This window comes from Puma concolor, chromosome A2, assembly GCF_028749965.1.
Source record: "Puma concolor isolate L17-30 chromosome A2, mPumCon1.1.hap2, whole genome shotgun sequence".
Lineage (NCBI taxonomy): Eukaryota > Metazoa > Chordata > Mammalia > Carnivora > Felidae > Puma > Puma concolor.
Window position 1 is genome coordinate 119,239,477 of NC_141668.1, and position 17,571 is coordinate 119,257,047.

At 52.9% G+C, this 17,571-nt stretch overlaps 1 protein-coding gene across 15 annotated transcripts in view; it reads left to right on the forward strand.

Annotated features, from left to right (window-relative positions):
* ATP2B2 (ATPase plasma membrane Ca2+ transporting 2) overlaps positions 1-17,571 on the forward strand; it is a 302,573-nt gene that overhangs the window by 263,148 nt on the left and 21,854 nt on the right. For all 15 annotated transcript variants that reach the window (XM_086697430.1, XM_086697433.1, XM_086697431.1 and 12 more), the window contains 4 exons: positions 3,051-3,292; positions 4,417-4,651; positions 13,102-13,281; positions 13,463-13,550. In XM_086697430.1, the coding sequence (XP_086553556.1) occupies positions 3,051-3,292; positions 4,417-4,651; positions 13,102-13,281; positions 13,463-13,550 (745 nt within the window). The remainder of the gene's footprint in view (positions 1-3,050; positions 3,293-4,416; positions 4,652-13,101; positions 13,282-13,462; positions 13,551-17,571) is intronic.

Consider the following 17,571-nt stretch of genomic DNA (forward strand, 5'->3'; position numbering starts at 1 on the left):
ACCACCGCATTATCAATGCCAGTGACTCCACAGTGCTTGGGTGGGCTCCCTAGGCCTGAGCCCTAACTGTGGAAGGGGGAGTTGGCCAGGGCTATGTCCCATCGCCGTCCTGTCCCCTGCACAAGTGGTCCATGCCAGCATCTCCCAGACCCCACCTTCTCCTGTCTGTGAAGCTCGTTCGAGTAATATGACAAGGGGCTGGGGCTGAGGATACAGAGTTCCTGGACAACGCTGGTTTGAGACCCATGCAAAGCCACTAATGGCGGTGGTGGGAGTCGGGGCGGGGGGGGCTGTTGGCACAGGCATGCTCATAGGTAGATATTCCTCTTCTAAATCTCTCTAGGGTTTCAGTTTATCTGTGGTGCCTTTTACCACTCCCGAAGCCACCTCCACCTAAGGTGCTGCATAGTAATTTTATGCAAGGAAAATGAGCAGTGCATGCACGTGGGTGTGGGTGCAGGTGGGATGTGAGTTCACCTCCCATTCCCTCCGGCTAATCCCACCATTAGCCCACATGGAGGTTTCTTGTTCTTACCTATTAACCTCTCCCACCATTCTGATCTGCATGGAGCCATCCCGCCAACAATGACTAAGTGCCCACTGTGTGCTGGGTTTTATGCTGGTTCTGAGAACCCTGCAGAGAAAAGAATCTGATAACTCATTTATTCAGGGGGAGACAGACCCATGAAGCAATTGTCAAAGACACTGTGATATTTGAGCTGGCCCTTAAAAAGCAAGGAGGAGGGGTGCCTGGGTGGCTGGCTCAGTTGGTTAAGCGCCTGATGTCAGCTCAGGTCATGACCTTGAGGTTCGTGAGTTCGAGCCCCACATCAGGTTCTGCGCTGATGGTGTGGAGCCTGCTTGGGATTCTCTCTCTCTTCCTCTCCCCCACTTGTGTTTTCTCTCTCTATATCAAAAATAAATAAATAAATTTAAAGTAAAAAGGGAATGGAGGAGTTTGCCTTGCAGGGGAGGGGGAAGGAACAGCAGAGGCAAAGGCACAGAGGCATGAAACAGCTTGTGTTCAGCCAGCCACACAAGGAAGTGAGAGGTGCTGGGGGAGAGGTGGCTGATGATTTCACTGAGACCCCAGGGTGGGAGTTTGTGTTCATGCAGCCCAGCACCTGGCAGAGGGCCAGCACCCAGCCGGTGCTGAAGAGTGTGTGTCAGATCAGTGAGTAGAAAGAAGGAAAAGCGGAAGGGAACAGGAGAAGGGAAAAGTAAACTGTGCCTTAGTCATAGAAGTGAATCAATAGAACAGTCAAAAAAAAGAACAAATCAGAACCATAAACACAGGTGCCTCTCAAAATGCAATTACATGAGCAAACAACTTTTAGAAGAATGTCTACAGTCTCCTTACACACACATACATGCAGTAGGTTAGGCTACATGTAATTGACCATTTTGACTTAGAAACATAGCAGTTTCAGGGGCGCCTGGGTGGCTCAATCAGTTAAGCGTCAGACTTCAGCTTGGGTCATGATCTCGCAGTTTGTGGGTTTGAGCCCCCGCGTCGGGCTCTGTGCTGACAGCTCAGCCTGGAGCCTGCTTTGGATTCTGTGTCTCCCTCCCTCTCTGCCTCTCTCTCTCTCAAAACCAAATAAACATTGAAAAAATTAAAAAAAAAAAAAAAAAGGGACAAGCTGTTGACACACACGATAACTTGCCTGGACCTCAAGGAGATTATACTGAGTGAAAAGAAGCCAGTCTTCAAAAGTTACACATACCGTATGGTTGCATTTACAGAACAGGCTTGAAATGACAAAATGATAAAGATAGGGAACAGACTAGTGGCTGCCTGGGCTGGGGGTGGGGGGGAAGGGAGGTGACTGCAGCTCTAAAAAGGGTGTCACAGGGATCAGATCCTTGTCATGAACTGTGTGTATTTTCATGTATCTTCCTGCTGGCGGTCGTGGGAATCCACACTCAATGCCGTTGCATAGAGCTAAACACACACACGTGAGTGCATGTAAAACCGGTGAAGTCTGAGTGAGGTGGGTCTGATTGTATCAGTGTCAGTGTCTTGCTGTGACATTGTACTGTAGTCATACACAGGTGAGCACTAGGGGAAACTGGAGGAAGAGTGTATTTCTTATTGCATGTGAATCTAGAACTATCTCAAAAAAAATTTTTAATAAATAAATAAAAATAAACATTTAAAACACACACAGGGTAATAATAATGCCACATTTGAGACAGAGGTTCTTTCTGGGAGGAGGGGAGGATTCTGCAGACTGGGAAGGATACACTGGGGGATTCACCTGTATCTGTCATGTTTTCCTTCTCAAAAAGGGAAAATCTGAAGCTAATATGGCCTATTACTCAGGTTCTACAAAGCTGAATGGTGGGTACACCAGTGTTTCTTTAATTATTCTCTATCCTGCTTTTATGTTTGAAATAGTTCGTGATTTATATATTTTTTAAGTTTATTCATTTATTACTTCTGAGAGAGAGAGCGAGCACACAAGCAGGGGAGGGGCAGAGAGAGAGAGAGACACAGAATCCATAGCAGGCTGCAGGCTCTGAGCCTTCAGCGCAGAGTCTGACTTGGGACTCGAACTCTCGAATGGTAAGATCATGACCTGAGCTGAAGCAGAACACTTACTCAACTGAACCACCCAGGTGCCCCAAAAGAGTTCGTGATTTTTTTTTATTTTTTTTAATGTTTATTCATTACTGAGAGACAGAGAGACACAGAGCGTGAGCAGAGGAGTGGTAGAGAGAGGAGACACAGAATCTGAAGCAGCTCCCAGCTCTGAGCTGTCAGCACAGAGCCCGATGCGGGGCTCGAAGTCACGGACCATGAGATCATGACCTGAGCCGAAGTCGGTCGCCTAACCAACTGAGCCACCCTGGTGCCCCTGAGTTCATGATTTTTAAAACACGGATCTTGCTTAACTCCTTTCATCCAGAGCCAGGATTGGGTCTTGGATGGAGAGGGCTGAGGGTGTGGGTGGTGGGAAGGGCTCTCTGAGAAGGGGAGGGGGTGGTTCGGCCCCAGGGCCTCAGCAGCAACCCCCTGTGAGCCACCTGGGCCTCTCTCTCTGCAGCCCCCGGAGAAGGAGGGTGCCCTGCCTCGGCAGGTGGGCAACAAGACAGAGTGCGGCCTGCTGGGCTTCGTGCTGGACCTGAAGCAGGATTATGAGCCCGTGCGCACCCAGATGCCAGAGGAGAAGCTGTACAAGGTGTACACCTTCAACTCTGTGCGCAAGTCCATGAGCACAGTCATCAAGCTGCCGGACGAGAGCTTCCGCATGTACAGCAAGGGTGCTTCTGAGATCGTGCTCAAGAAGTAAGCCGCGCGTGGTCGGGGAGGGGTGTGGGGAGCCGGGGACCACCAAGTCGTGCAGCACGGGCTGTCCTACAGGCTGGGCCGAAGGGCCATCTGGCACTCAGAGGTGTGGGGGGGGGGGGGCCCTGCCCAACGTCCCACGGCAGGACCACCTCCAGGGTCCCTCGCCCACTGCTTTTCTCCCCATTTCCTCTTATAAATGTCTGCAGAGAGCCCTCCCCATCCTCCTCCCTACATCACTGGATCATCAGGAAGGGCTCCCCATCATCAGTGTTAAATCTCCCTCATTTTACTTCCTTTAGCATAGAGTGATTTTCATTGTGACCTAGTCTACTCTGACTCCACGCTGGAATCACCCCAGGGAGCTTTAAAAAAAAAAAAAGAAAAAATAGGGCACCTGGGTGGCTTAGTCGGTTGGGTGTCCGACTTTGGCTCAGGTCATGATCTCACGGGCCGTGGGTTCGAGCCCCCCGTCAGGCTCTGTGCTGACAGTTCCAGAGCCTGGAGCCTGCTTCAGATTCTGTGTCTCCCTCTATCTCTGCCCCTCCCCCGCTCAAGCTCTGTCTCTGTCTCTGTCTCTCTCAAAAATAAATAAACATTAAATAAATAAATAAAAAGAAAGAAAGAAAAAACATTGATTCCTGAACTCACCCCAGACAAACTGAGTTGGGGTGAACCTCTGGGGCAGCGCTCACACATGGGTATTTATTTATTCAGTGTTTCTCCAAACCATTGTAATGTGCAAGCAAGGTCCAGAACCACTAGCATAACTAAGTTTCCTCCCCTTTGAAAATCACTTTAGTTGTGGAACGATTTTTTCAGATGAAATCTTGTGAATATAAAACAGATCAAAGTAGATGTGCTCTTGCTGAATGGACTGGGGCAAATATTATAAGAAGACTGCCTGATTTCTTTTTGGCTGGTCTTGATTTCATCCCTGCCTGGGGCCCAGGGGCCTGGACCAGCCCTGAAGCATTATGGGAGTTGAACAGGATGGACACTGGATGACCAACCACGGCCAGCTGAGCATCACTGGGGAGGGGGAGGTGAGCTCAAGCTGGTCAGAGGGAGGATCCTTGGGCCCTCAGCTGGACCTTACCCATCTCCCTCCCATCTGCCCCCAGGTGCTGCAAAATCCTCAGTGGGGCAGGGGAGCCCCGGGTCTTCCGGCCCCGCGACCGGGATGAGATGGTGAAGAAGGTGATCGAGCCCATGGCCTGTGATGGGCTCCGCACCATCTGTGTGGCCTACCGCGACTTCCCCAGCAGCCCGGAACCTGACTGGGACAATGAGAATGACATCCTCAACGACCTAACCTGTATCTGTGTGGTGGGCATCGAGGACCCCGTGCGGCCCGAGGTAGGCACCCTACCAGCAGGCTTGGAGAGGCTGGGAATCCAGCCTGCTGCCAACCTGACATAAGTTGCCTCACCTTTCAGAGCCTCGGTTTCCCTATAGCATCCACAGGTTTTTTCTGCACATACTCCTAAACATTTGGACTCATGAGACCAGTGTAGTCCACGTTTGGCATTGGTCTGCTCAGGACCCGTGGCAGCACCCACAGCCGACTGCTGGGGATAGTCACGGAGCCATCCACCCAAGCACCCAGAAACCTTCCCTTGCCCCCAAAGGACAAGCATGGGGGCTGCCCTGCCTTAGAAGCCTCTTGCCCCACAGGAGCCAGGACCTCCTATAACACATCCATAGGCCTAGATTCCAGGCTCCCTGTAAAGAAGACCCCCAGAAACAACCGGTATCCAGGAAAACCCACGTGTGGTGCCACACCATCATTTAGAGTTCTGTCCATCCAGATCCTGCTTACTGATCAGCTTTCCCCGGTAGGCTCGCACAGTGACACAGCTGACAGTCTCCCTTTATCAGGTTTCCAGGGGAACAGAGCTACAAAGTTAACCAAAGGTCAGGTGCTCAGGCAGAAGAGAAGAGGGATGACAGCACCCCTCCCTATAAGGACGAAGGAAGGTGATGTGATAAGTGCACCTAATGGAGTGCTCAACTCACATAGGTCTTCAGCCTCCTTTAGCCGCCTCTGCATCTGGCAGGAAGACAGAACTCGGTGCTGGGGATTTGCAGGGTTGGGGGCGGATGGACACGTGTGGTCAGTCAGACTGCCCAGGCTAGAGAGGCCGTGGGAGGAAGCGTGGGCTGCCACAGATCTCCAGAACGTTCCTGTGGGCAAGCAGAGTGAATCTGCTCACCCTGCGGGGCCCCAGAGGGCAGAGCTCAGCACATGGGACAAGTCACAGGAGAAGCCGGCCTCCACATCCTCGAAAGACTAACACAGCCGCTGGGGCTCAGGTTGGTTCCCAGGCTGGCCCAATTAGGCCCACCCAGATTGGCCTTGGCTGCGGAATTTGGTGACAGTGCCTCTCAGGGCCACCTTCCTCCAGTAAAGGCAACTTCACTCTCCCCCACTTGCCCTCACACCATTCTGTGGGGGCCTCTCGCTGTTCTCTGCTCCTCTTGGAGCCTCCATTTCCCTTTCTTTCAAGTGAAAGGGGGTAGACAGGGTGTTTTCCAAAGTCCCAGCCCCAGTGTTCTAAGATTCCATGTTCCGAAAACCAAGTGAAACTAGGATGTCGCGGATGTGGACTTTCACGCTTAGGCAGCAGGGAGAGGCGTCGTCAAGAGTATGAGCTCAGGCATCGGACAGGCCTGGGATCCTGAGTCCCGGCCTTACTGGCTGTGTGACCTTGGGCCAGTTATGTAACGTCTCTGAGCCTCTGTTTCTTCATCCGTAGACTGGGGATAATAACAGTGTTCTCCACACATACACACCCCAGGGTACTATGAGGTATCATCATGCACATAGAAGCAACAGGCAGAGCCTGGCATGAGGTATGTGGCCCATCATTGTGGGTCTCCTTCTTTTATGCCCCTCCCCAGTAGATGCATAACTCTGGATCCAGTGACATGTAACAGCCCCTAACACAGAGCTCGGCCTATGGAAGGTACTTGAGAAGTGTGGAGTGAATGAATGAGAACAAATGGGACTCGAACACCAATCTTCCAATACTGTGCCTGGTACTCCTCTCTCTCTCTCTCTCTCTCTCTCTCTCTCTCTCTCTCACACACACACACACACACCACAGGCCTCCTCACTCCCACCCAGAGCCTAAAGCAGCAAAGGCGATTTGTGCCCCAGGTGCTTGGCACTGGAGCCCATGTGTGTTTTCCTGCAGACTGTGTCTGTCCCTGAACAGACAGGCCATTTATCAGCCTCCCCATGGGACGCCCGCTCATTACCAGCTGCTAATGGGTTCAGGCTTCCCATGACATGTTATCTCCTTACAGGCAACAGAGACTAGTCTCTGCATAGCAAGCAAGGCCAGCCTATGGTTCCCCTGTCCTTCCCATCCCCAGAGCTCCCCGTTCCTCACCCTGCAGCTGGGGTGGAAAGAAGTATCAGACACATAACTTTTTTGGTCATAACCCACAAAAAATAAGAAATGTATTTTATATCATGACTCAGTAAACACATACACCTGACCAAAATAAGAATCTCACAAAGTAACGCGATGCGCTTATAAGTATTTTCTATTCTCTTCTATTTCTTTCTTTTTTTAACACTAGTCGTCACCCACAAAACTGATTTCACAATCCACTAAAACGGCATGAGTTTAGGTTTGAGCTGCTGCTGACCTAGTCCAAATGCCTCTGCACACCCCCACTGAGCAGGTGAAAACACTAAGGCCAAGCAGGGACACTGATGTTCCCAAAGACCTGCTATAAAAGGCTGAGCAAATCCATATTAGAATGGGTTTTCTGCCTTCCTGCCTCAGGCCCTTCCCCAGGATGCCACGGAAATGAAAGGGCAAGTGGTTCTCAATCAGGAGGGTGGAGAGAGGTGGGACAGGGCCTAAGAGGGGCTAAGCTGGGTCCCTGGCATTTTCCATTGACAGCGTGATCATCCAGAGAAGCTGGCTTCAGTCACAGACTCTGGGAAGGGGCAGCTGTCCCACCCGGCAGCACTGTCATCCTGGAGGCCCCTACATTGGAGAAAAGGGACCTGGATCCGAGCCCCAAGTCTGTCAATAATAAGCCTTTCCCCCGCCCCTGTGCCTCAGTCTCCTCATCTGTAAAATGGGAGGTTGGCCCAGGGAGGTCCCTGCCAAGTTCCAACATTCTGAGCCAGCTGACTAGAAGCTTACCCTGACACCTTTGTCTGCTTCTGTCAAGTTGGTGCATCCTTGTTGGTGACCTCCTCTCTCCCCTGGACTCTCCCCCAGGATGTAGATTTAGATGTGGTAAGCTGTGTTGGAGAGCAGTGACTTACTAGGGTGACACAGCAGAATCAAGGGATACGGGTACTGATCCTGCTCCTGCCACTTCCTCACGGAAGACCCACAGGTGCATCGCTTCCCTGGGCCTCAGTTTCCCCATCTGAACAGTGAGAGAGTAGGACATTCCCAAGTGAGAGACACATAGCAGGGTTGCTGGTGGCACTGCTTAAAAGTATAAAAGCTCTGACCTGTTGACTCAGCATCTCCCAGTGGGGGTGGGGATGGCTTTTGATCTATTTGGTTTTTAGGCCGGGTGATTGATACACACAGAGCCAAATTCAAACGGTTCCATAGCACAGAAGGGGTGAAGCAGCCTCCCATGCCACCCCCCAGTCCCCTGGTCTCTGCCTCACAGTTTCTTGGGTGACCTTCGCAGAGTGTCTATGCCCACAGTTTTTGGCAAGCTCTCCCAGGCCACCGTGAGGCTGGCCGGAGCGGGAGCCTCAGGCTGGACCACCTCTAGGGTTGTACAAACATTTTCAGATTTGTTGGGCAGCTGCCCCTGGAGCACAAACCCTGCCTCCCTCAGTTTTCCCATCTGTCAAGGGGACAAATCACGTTGCCTTCCTCCCTCAAGAAGCGAGAACAGATCGAAACAGACTTGCCCGTCACCCCCCAGACAACACATAGGATGCTCCCTCGGGTACACTTTCCGAGGCTGATCGAAGCCGCTGCAGATAAAGCCATCAGAAGAGCAGCAGTCTGGGATTTGCCGGGTTATCCGGGGGTGTTTGGAGCCCTTGAAGTCACAGACAACGGGTGTCACCAGAAACAACAGATGTTTAAAAGCCTTTATTTAATGAAAACAGGAAGCGCCCATTTCCTGGCTGTTTTTCCTCAGTGAGAAAAATCTTGGATAATTTTAGCAAAGGAAGGGATTTTTTTTTTTTTTTTTGAAATTTTACAGCTACTTTATCTATGTGGAAAGTCTATTTCAACCAGATTGGTGCCCTTGTGGCTTGAGTCTTCATCATCTCTGGATCCTCAGTGGCCAGAACAGTTAGATGTTCAGTAGCTATTTGCCAAACAGATGAATGAATAAATACAAGGAAATGCTGGTGCAGTTTAAGGAAGCACCCCATTGGGTTGGAGGAACCCAGAGTGGCTTCATGAGGAGAGGCAACTCACCTGAAAAAGAAGAGACTTTTGACACACAGATTAAGGGAGAGAGGGTGTTCCAGGCAGAGGGAACAGCGTGGACAAACGCAGAGAGGTGTCCAGGAAGGGATGCTAAGTGTTTGGAGTCTAGTGAATACCCCGCTTTGGATTTATGAGAGAAGAGGCTAGGAAGGGAGCCTGGAGCGACATTGGAAGGGTCTCATGTCCCCATCCAAATCCGTTCACCAGGTCAGGCTTTGAGGGACTTAAGCAGAGAGACTGTTCTTGATGACCCACATTTACAAAGCACCTACCCTGTGCCATGTCCCTCTGTCAGCAATCCCTGCCCCCCCAGAGCCCACAGCCTAATGAAATGCCTGGTAAAAAGGCAAGAGTAGTAGACCCAAAGCACATGAGATCCTCAAGCCAGACCGAAGCACAACACAGACGTCCAGGTACACGGGCCGCCGCCCAGAAAGGAGGCAGAGTACCTCAAGGAGGTCGGGGATGCCCTGGGGTGTTTCTGGAATCCCCCCACGTTCTAGGCAGGTCACAGACCTCTAAGGCACCTGGCCCAGAAATCATGGTGAAGCGTCCACACTATCCCACTGCCCCAAACAAATGGCCGCCCCTCCAAGTCCCCGACACCAGCTGTGCCCCACCCCCACCGCATCTACATCCACACCCTCTGCACCCCTCCCCCTCTCCCAGAGCAGGAAGAACAAGCAAGGAAGACCATGGTCCGGCGTGTTGCCAGGCTCCCCACCGCCACCACCAGCATGGCTGGCTCCATGCTTGGTACTGTTTACCCCTGTCATGGCATCGTCCAGCCTCGCTGAGGGGTGTAGACTATCATCCCCATTTTACAGATGAGGATGCCAATGCTCAGGGGGAACCCCAGGGCAAAGCCCAGCCCAGCCTTTTGGTCCCTGAGCCCTCTCTCCAAGAGGGAGAGAAGCCTCCACCATACAGAGGAAAGCGCGGGGGCCATAAAAATTAGCTGCCTCCTTTTTCTCCCTGAGCCAGCTTGTTTTGGGGAGCCCCAGAGGGTGAGGATTCCAAGCAGGCAGATTGCAGCTCCCGAGACAGCCTAAAAAGTATTAGTCTTTCTAAAACACAGTGCCAGTCACCTCATCACTCGTTCAGAACTTACCACGGTTCCCAGGCCTGAAGGAGCAAGCCCCTGATTCCAGCACCTTCTGACCTCGAGCCTTTCTCCAGCTTCATGGCCACCAGCTCCTGCCCCTCCAGATCACCTGCCACACCTTCCTCCAGCACCCTTCCCACCTTCTGTGCTAGTGCCTCTCATGGGACAGAACCCTGTGGCCTGGGCCACAATGAAGTGGTCACCTGTGTAGCCCCAGCCAGGGCACAGTGCCAGGCACCAGAGCCTCAGTTAGTGTTAGCTGAACAGAAGCAACTCGAACGTCCCCTCCTCCGGGAAGCTTTCTCGGATTTCTCCTCTGCATCTACTTCCTTCTGAAGTACTGGCACCCTTCTCCTTTGCTCCCAGAGCCCATTGTACGGAGATCTTTACCAAAGACCCTGCCTCCTACAAGGGTACAGCTCTGACCCAGAGCACCTGCTTTCTCATCTGAAAAAAAGAACAATTCTGTGAAAGGATATGATAGACTTGTTCCACTGTGGAGCGGTCAGCCTGGGAGGGAGTGAGCACCCTGTCACCAGAGACCTACAAGCAGAAGCTGGCTGGCCATCTGTTGGGATGCCTAGCAGGAGAGCTAGGCAACGAGGAGAGAGTCAGAGTCATGACCTGAAGTCCCTTCCAACTCTAAGACTTCGAGCGTCTTTAAACCAAACAAAACCTAAACTATTCCTTTGAGGGCAGGAGCCAGATCAGGTGGATGTCCTCGAAAGAGCAGTGGCTCTTTCCGTGTTCAGTGTCTCCTGAACAGGAGACAGCAGGGGGCTGCAGCCCGGGTTACAGCCATTCTGAGGACATCGATCAATTATGTAAGCAGGATGTTGGACACTCCACGTCCCCACTCCCTCTGGCTCTGTAAAAAGAGGTCACAGTTGCCTATGTGAGCAGCAGCTATGGCACGAGGCAGAGGCCTTGCTCATGTGCCCCCCGCCCAGCCCCAAGTGGGCTCTTCCTCAGGCCCTGGAAGTGCAGCCAGAGGAGACCCGTGGTCAGCTTACCCTACTCCAGCCCTTGTGACAGGGAGATCACTACCTCTCACCACAGACCTGGTCTCTTATGCGATTCTGGTAGCTGGAGGGTGCATTCTCCTGACCTTGGCCAGGACCCTGCCTCTTCACGATGTTCGTTCCCTGCTCTACCACAAGATGGCCATGCTCAGGAGTCTTGATTTTCTCTATAAGCAGCTGGGAGGGAGTGACACCCCAGGCTGAACTCTAGGCAGGTCATTGGAGGTCAGGTAGGGGAGCGACGGAAGACGGGCGAGGCCAGAGGCAGGGAGACTGGGGAGGGGCTGGGCAGTGGCCCCCACTTGGAATGGTGGCACTCTGTGCTGAGGGAATAGCAGATGCTGTGGACGGGGGTGGACAGAGGCTAGATATTTTCAAGATCAATCCTTGTTTTTAAAGTTCCTGAGGGCAGGAAGGGGACCAGCAGTCAGGAGCTGTCCACAGTCAGGTTTTGAACCAATGTTCTGACTCTTTGTATTAGTTGCCATGATGCAATAGCACAGACTGGGTGGCTCAGACAACAGAACTGGATTCTCTCACGGTTCTGGAGGCTGGAAGTCCAAGATCAAGTGTTGGCAGGGTTGATCTCTTCTGAGAGCCATGAGGGAGAATCTGCTTCATGCCTCCCCCAGCCCCAGCTTGTGGGGGTTTGCTGGCAATCTTTACTGGTCCTTGGCAGCAACACCCCAATCTCTGCCTTTCTCTTTATATGACATTCTCTGCGTGTGTGTCTGGGTCCAAATTTCCCCTCTTCATAAAAACTCCAGTCACACTGACTGAGGGCCACCCTACCAGCCTCAACTTAATTACCTCTATAAACACCCTATCTCCAAGTAAGGTCATATTCACAGGCACTGGGGGTTAAGACTTTAACATATCTTTTTTTTCTTAATTTTTATTTATTTTTGAGAGGGAGAGAGAGAGAGAGAAGAGAGAGACAAGGGGGGAGGGGCAGAGAGAGAGAGGGAGACACAGAATCTGAAGCAGGCTCCAGGCTCTGAGCTGTTAGCACAGAGCCTGACACGGGGCTCAAACCCATGAGCTGTGAGATCATGACCTGAGCCGAAGTGGGACACTTAACTGACTGAGCCACCCAGGTGCCCCAAGACTTTAACATATCTTTTTGGAGCAGCCACAGTACAGCCCAAATAATCACCAGACCCTCTCAGCAGCGACTTTGCAGAGTGGGGATGGGAGTGACCTCCCAGACACTATGGGTACCAGATGAGGGGGAGACAGACTCCCTGAATCTAAGCCTGAGATTCTAAAGTGCTTTGGTCTTTTGATACAACCGGACTTTCTGCCCTTGACGTGTCCTCTTCCACTCAGAGACTTTGTGCAGCAAATAGCAAATATTACCTTATTATTTTATCATTTGTCACTGCCCATGGGTAAGAATCACTTGTTCAGTTGATCTGTGTTGTGTGTAAAGGGCTGTGGCAGCTCCAGGCTGGTTTCTGCATCCTAATTGCTGGGCAGATAAATCCACAGCTCTGTATAGGGGCAGGGACTGGGGGGATGGGGAGGGGGGAAGGGTGCTGCCACCTGCTGATTGGCTGGGTCTACTCTGGCCTGATTGGCCCAGACATCAGTCTATCATTGCAGTCAGGGCAGGAGGCAGTCCTTACTCTCTCTGGGGAATGTCCTGTTTTACATGAAGCATAATCATTTGTATGTATCCTAAGCCAGTGTCACATTCTGTAAATAAAATGCTCCCAAGTGCAGTATCCCCCCAACGCCCCCCCCCCCAAAAAAAAATCTAAAAATACACAAACATACTTGTCACTGAATTTGCAGGAACTGTGCATGTGGATAAAGCTGTGCATGTGGATAAAGCACATTCTCATGCAATAGTAGAGTATTCTACTCCCACCTGGGGCCAGATCTGAGAGGGTGTTATTGGGGTCTTTCTCAAATTCCTTGCCCAAGTCAGGATAGCCAGTGGTTTCATCTCAGGACAGACTATCGTGGTGATAGGTGGTAGCTGCCTGAGGCTCTACTGAGAATTCTGAGACCACATCAGGGTTTAATCACAAGATTCTGTGATCGATTAGCAATGCCTGCCATGGGCACAGGAAAGGAGGAGATGGCCTATATTCCATGCATGCTATCGGTATCTCATGGTCATCCAGGCTCCTTATGATAGGGCTGCCTGTGAGCAGGGCTCACTCTGGAATCCACAGGGCAGTGAGGGCCTGCCCCAGGTGGTGCTCACTCCCATGGCTCCTGCCCTCCTGCCAGGTCCCAGAAGCCATCCGCAAGTGCCAGCGAGCGGGCATCACAGTCCGCATGGTCACCGGTGACAATATCAACACGGCCCGGGCCATCGCCATCAAGTGTGGCATCATCCATCCTGGGGAGGACTTTCTGTGCCTGGAGGGCAAGGAGTTTAACCGGAGGATCCGCAACGAGAAGGGGGAGGTACGTGCCCAGCACAAAGAGTCCGCAGAGGGATGAGCTAGGATGGGAGACTGGGAGGCATGGGGGCTGCGTGACTGTGCAGAAGCCAGCCAGTGTGCCACTAAGAGCCCAGTGACTTTGGGTGAGTCCCCTCCCTTGTCTAGGCCTCAGCTTCTCTCTCAGACCCCCCATCCCTCTCCAGATTGAACAAGAGCGAATTGATAAGATCTGGCCAAAGCTACGGGTGCTGGCTCGCTCCTCCCCCACGGACAAGCATACCCTCGTCAAAGGTAAGACTTGGGGGAGGCAGTTCTGAGGACAGAACCCCCTCTTCTCCTGGTGCCTGCAGCTTCTTTCCAGGACAGAGGGGCTTTTGCATGGGGCTCCCCACACCCGGCAAAACCCTTGTCTCTCCCCATTGCAGCCCTGGGAGGCCCTCTAAGGGCCACAGTGAGATGGGGAGGTTGTGAATCTTCTCTCTGGGTGCCACTCTTCTAGGAAACAATGAGATTGGGCATGTGTAGGTCCAAACCTCTTGGCCTGAGGGCCAAGGGGGGCCCAGAGATGTGTTGTATTTGGCTGGTACAGTGCCTTTGTTTATGTTGAATTTGGATGGCTTTATACAAACTCTCCTCTCACTTTTTTTTTAAAAGAGCCCTTTTTTTGAGGGGGGGGAGCACAAGTGAGCAAGGGACAGAGAGAGGGAGGGAGAGAGAGAAAGAGAGAGAGAGAAGCAGGGCTTACCCAAAGTGGGGCTTGTGGGTTTGTTTGGTTTTTTTTACCGTAAGTGGGGCTCATTCTCACCCAATGCAGGGCTCGAAATCACGAACCATGAGATCATGACCTGAACTGAAGTCAGATGTTTAACTGTCTGAGCTACCCAGGCACCCTCCCCTCACATTTGAAGCAGTCCTCACCACTCCTTGTCATGTGACGTTCAGCCCACTTCACTTATTTGTGTTCTCAGTCTGTCCCCAGAGTTGTGAGTTTGAGACCCTTGGTCTGCCTGCTCTCTGAGGACCCCAACCAACAACTGTAACCAGGACCCCAGGGTTGGTTTATCCCGGGAATAGCAACCTGATAAATGAGGCCAAAAGCTAACATCTTTCTCCTTCCTTGTCTCCTTCTGGATACAGGGCATACGATTTGCTGAGCTCATGCAGGTGGCCAGGTTCTGGGCACTTTTACAGTCATGCCTTCCTGGCTTCCCATGCCTGGCTGCCTGGCTGCCACTGACCTGTTCTATAGCCTTGGGCAAGTCCCTCCTCTTCTGGGACTCAATTTTCCCATCTTTAAAATGGCCATAGGAGGGCAGATTTCTGGCTGAGGTCATCCCTAGGGCATTTCAGATTCTCCTCCCAAAATACTACCCAAGGACATTAATGGAGGCAAATGTGGCCCAGGGACAGAAACATAGAACCTCAGAACCACAGATAACAGAGCAGGAGGCCCCCCACCCCATCCCCATTTATTTTTCAATCACTCCTTCATTTACTTATTCATTCTCTTGATAAATGTTTATTGAAGATCTACTAAGTACCAGGTCCTGCTCTTGGCAGACATGGTCCTTCCCTTTTGGAATTCACGGTCCAGATTCCATCCAGCAGACATTAAATAGCTTTCCTCCCACAGACCTGGAGGCTGCATTGGTGGAAGAGAAGGGTGGGACCGTCTGTTGGCCTCTCACTCAGGCTGGGGATGGGTGTCCCCTAACAGGCCGTCAAAGGTGGGTTGAGACTCCAGGAGAAAGGGCCTGTGTTTCAGGCAGGGAAGAGGACTGCACTGTGAAAGCCCAGAAGATTTCCAGACACTCTGAAGGAGTGGAAAGAAGCTGACCTGACCAGGCAGGGACCTCAAGAGAGAGAGAGGAGCCAGTGAAGGGGGTGCCAGTGTCAGATTGCATAGGGCCTTGAACGCCAGGCTGCTGACCTGAGCTGTTAGCCCAGGATTGGGAGCCTTTGGGAGGGCCTTGAGGGGAAAGCATTGTTTTAGAAAGTTCACTCCCCGCTTGTGGGGAGAATAGCCTGGAAGCAGAGGGACCACCGGAGCTGTCCATCTGCGAGAGGTGATGCCAGGACCAGGGTGGTGACAGCACAGGTGGAGCTGGAAGGCAACGGGTCAGAGACCTGCTTGGGTGGCAGAAGGATATGGGCCCAGCAGCTGTTCAGATGTAGTGGAGGTCTGACAGAGGGGAGGAGTCCCATATTCTCTCCGTCTGTACCTGTGGAGAGCCGGCAATGTGTCAGCATGGCCCCTGGGTTTTGGATGGGCAGCTGGATGTGAGGAGTCACAAGGGACACGTTTGAGAGCAGAGTGTCATGTGCAGTTTAGGGCTAGCTGAGCTGGAGGCTCTGTGACATCCAAGTGGGGCGTCCAGAAGACAGCTGGCCATCCATGCAGTCAGGACTCAGGAGAAAGATTAAGGCACAGGTGGAGCGTGCCAAGTGGGGAAAGCCAACTGAACCCAGGAATCTCCCATGTGAGCGATGGGCAGAGGCCGAGGGACCGAGAAGAGGCCGCCAGAGCTGTAGGAGGACAGCCAGGAGCGGTGGGGTCTAGGAAGACAAGGAAGGGAGCCTGCTGAGGAGGAAGGTGCAGTCCATGGCATGAATGGCACTGAGAGGTCCAGAGAGACAGAACAGGGGTGTGGCCACAGGAGATGGCCACAGGAAGGCCCTTTGTGACCACACACGGTGGGGACATGTTAGTGGGGTGGTGGGGCCATGCCAGCGCTAGAGGTGGAGGAATGGGGTGTGAGAGGAGGTGTCCTCCCAGCTCCCCCTCTATTGGGACCAGTGGGAGGGCTGGGGCAAAGCTGGTACCAGCCTGAGGGGCCACAGAGGAAAACTTGGCCCCCTTCCTGCTCTAGAGGAGCACGTAGGCAGGCTGAGGGAACCAACGGGAACAAAGTCCTCAAATGCCCAGTAGACAGAGACTGGAGGCCGAGTCTTGGGGGGCGACTCAGGGACAGCCACCAGCTGGGGGGAGCAGCCCAGGATGACTCCCGGAGCACGTGGCCTTGGAGCTGGGCCTTGAAGAGGGTGGAACTTGGATATTTGCAAAGAGCTGGGGGAGTGTTGGGAGGCTACGAAGTCTCCCAAGTCAAGAATCCATTCCCTCATTCCATAGGCTGCTGCTGTTTGCCAGGCACAGGACAGGGGAGACACGTATGGGAGCTACAGTGATCTGATTAGGGCAGGCGAGGGTCCTCAGGGAGTCACAAAGGTTTCCCAGGAGAAGTGGCATCTGAGCTGAGACCACAGGTGGGTGACAGCACAGCTGCCGAGGGAACAGCCCATGTAGACAGGGGCAAGGAAGCCAGCTTTGCAGACCGAGAGCCATTCCTATGGCTGGAGCACAGATTGGGGGCGGCCTGAGGCGAGAGAAGAGGAGATTGGAGAAGGGGGCGAGGCCTGACCACAGGGAACTTCAAATTTTCAGAGGGAGCTAAGAACATGGATGTCACCCTGAGGCCAGGGTGGGCAGTGAGAGAATGACTCTCAGTTGGAGGGAGGGGACAGGTCTGTCCCAGGGCTTAGAGAGAGCCCCTGGCACTGCTGTGCAGATTGGAGGGGCAGCCTGGGGTTAGGGAGAGGGCAGGGGGATGCTGGTGGCAGAGGGAACGGGACAGAGAGAAGTGGGATAGTTCACCTGAGATCTCGGAGCACAATCTGCAAGCCTTGGCCATGGATATGAGGTGCAGGATGAGAGAGAGACATGTCAAGAGTAACATTCAAATTTCTGTCCTGTCCGTGGACATGTCCTCTCAAACTCCACGTGGGCCCCATGATGACATCTTTCACCCACTCTTCTCCACTGGCCCCAGCTCAGTGACGGAGCCACATGTCACCTATTTATTCTCTTTCTGAATATTTTATATTTTACTGAGGGTGAATGTCTGGAGAGAGGTCAAGGCCAGAATGGTGGGTCAGGGGTCATCGGCAAATGGCCCAGCCCGGGCCTCCTCAGTAAGTGACTGGACGGCCCAGGGAGAAGGTGGTAGGACCCCAGCCTCTGGAGAACAGAGGAGCTCCTGGAACACAGGCAGACGAGGAGATGTTCTGGCTGGAGTGGCCACCGAGCCAAGGGCTGCAGAGAGTGCAGAGTGTGCTGGAAAGGCAGTGAGGGCCCAGACCTCAGAGGGCCATAAGCCCGCAGGGGGCTAAGGTGCCCGACATGCCCTGCAGGTGCTGGCAGCTGTGGGCAAGCCTGGAGCTGGGAAAAGCCAGGATGGGGGGCGGGGAGGGGCATGGCTGGGGCCAAAGAGGAAGCTGTGCCCAGCCCAGGGTCCTCCCAACAATCAGACTGGTC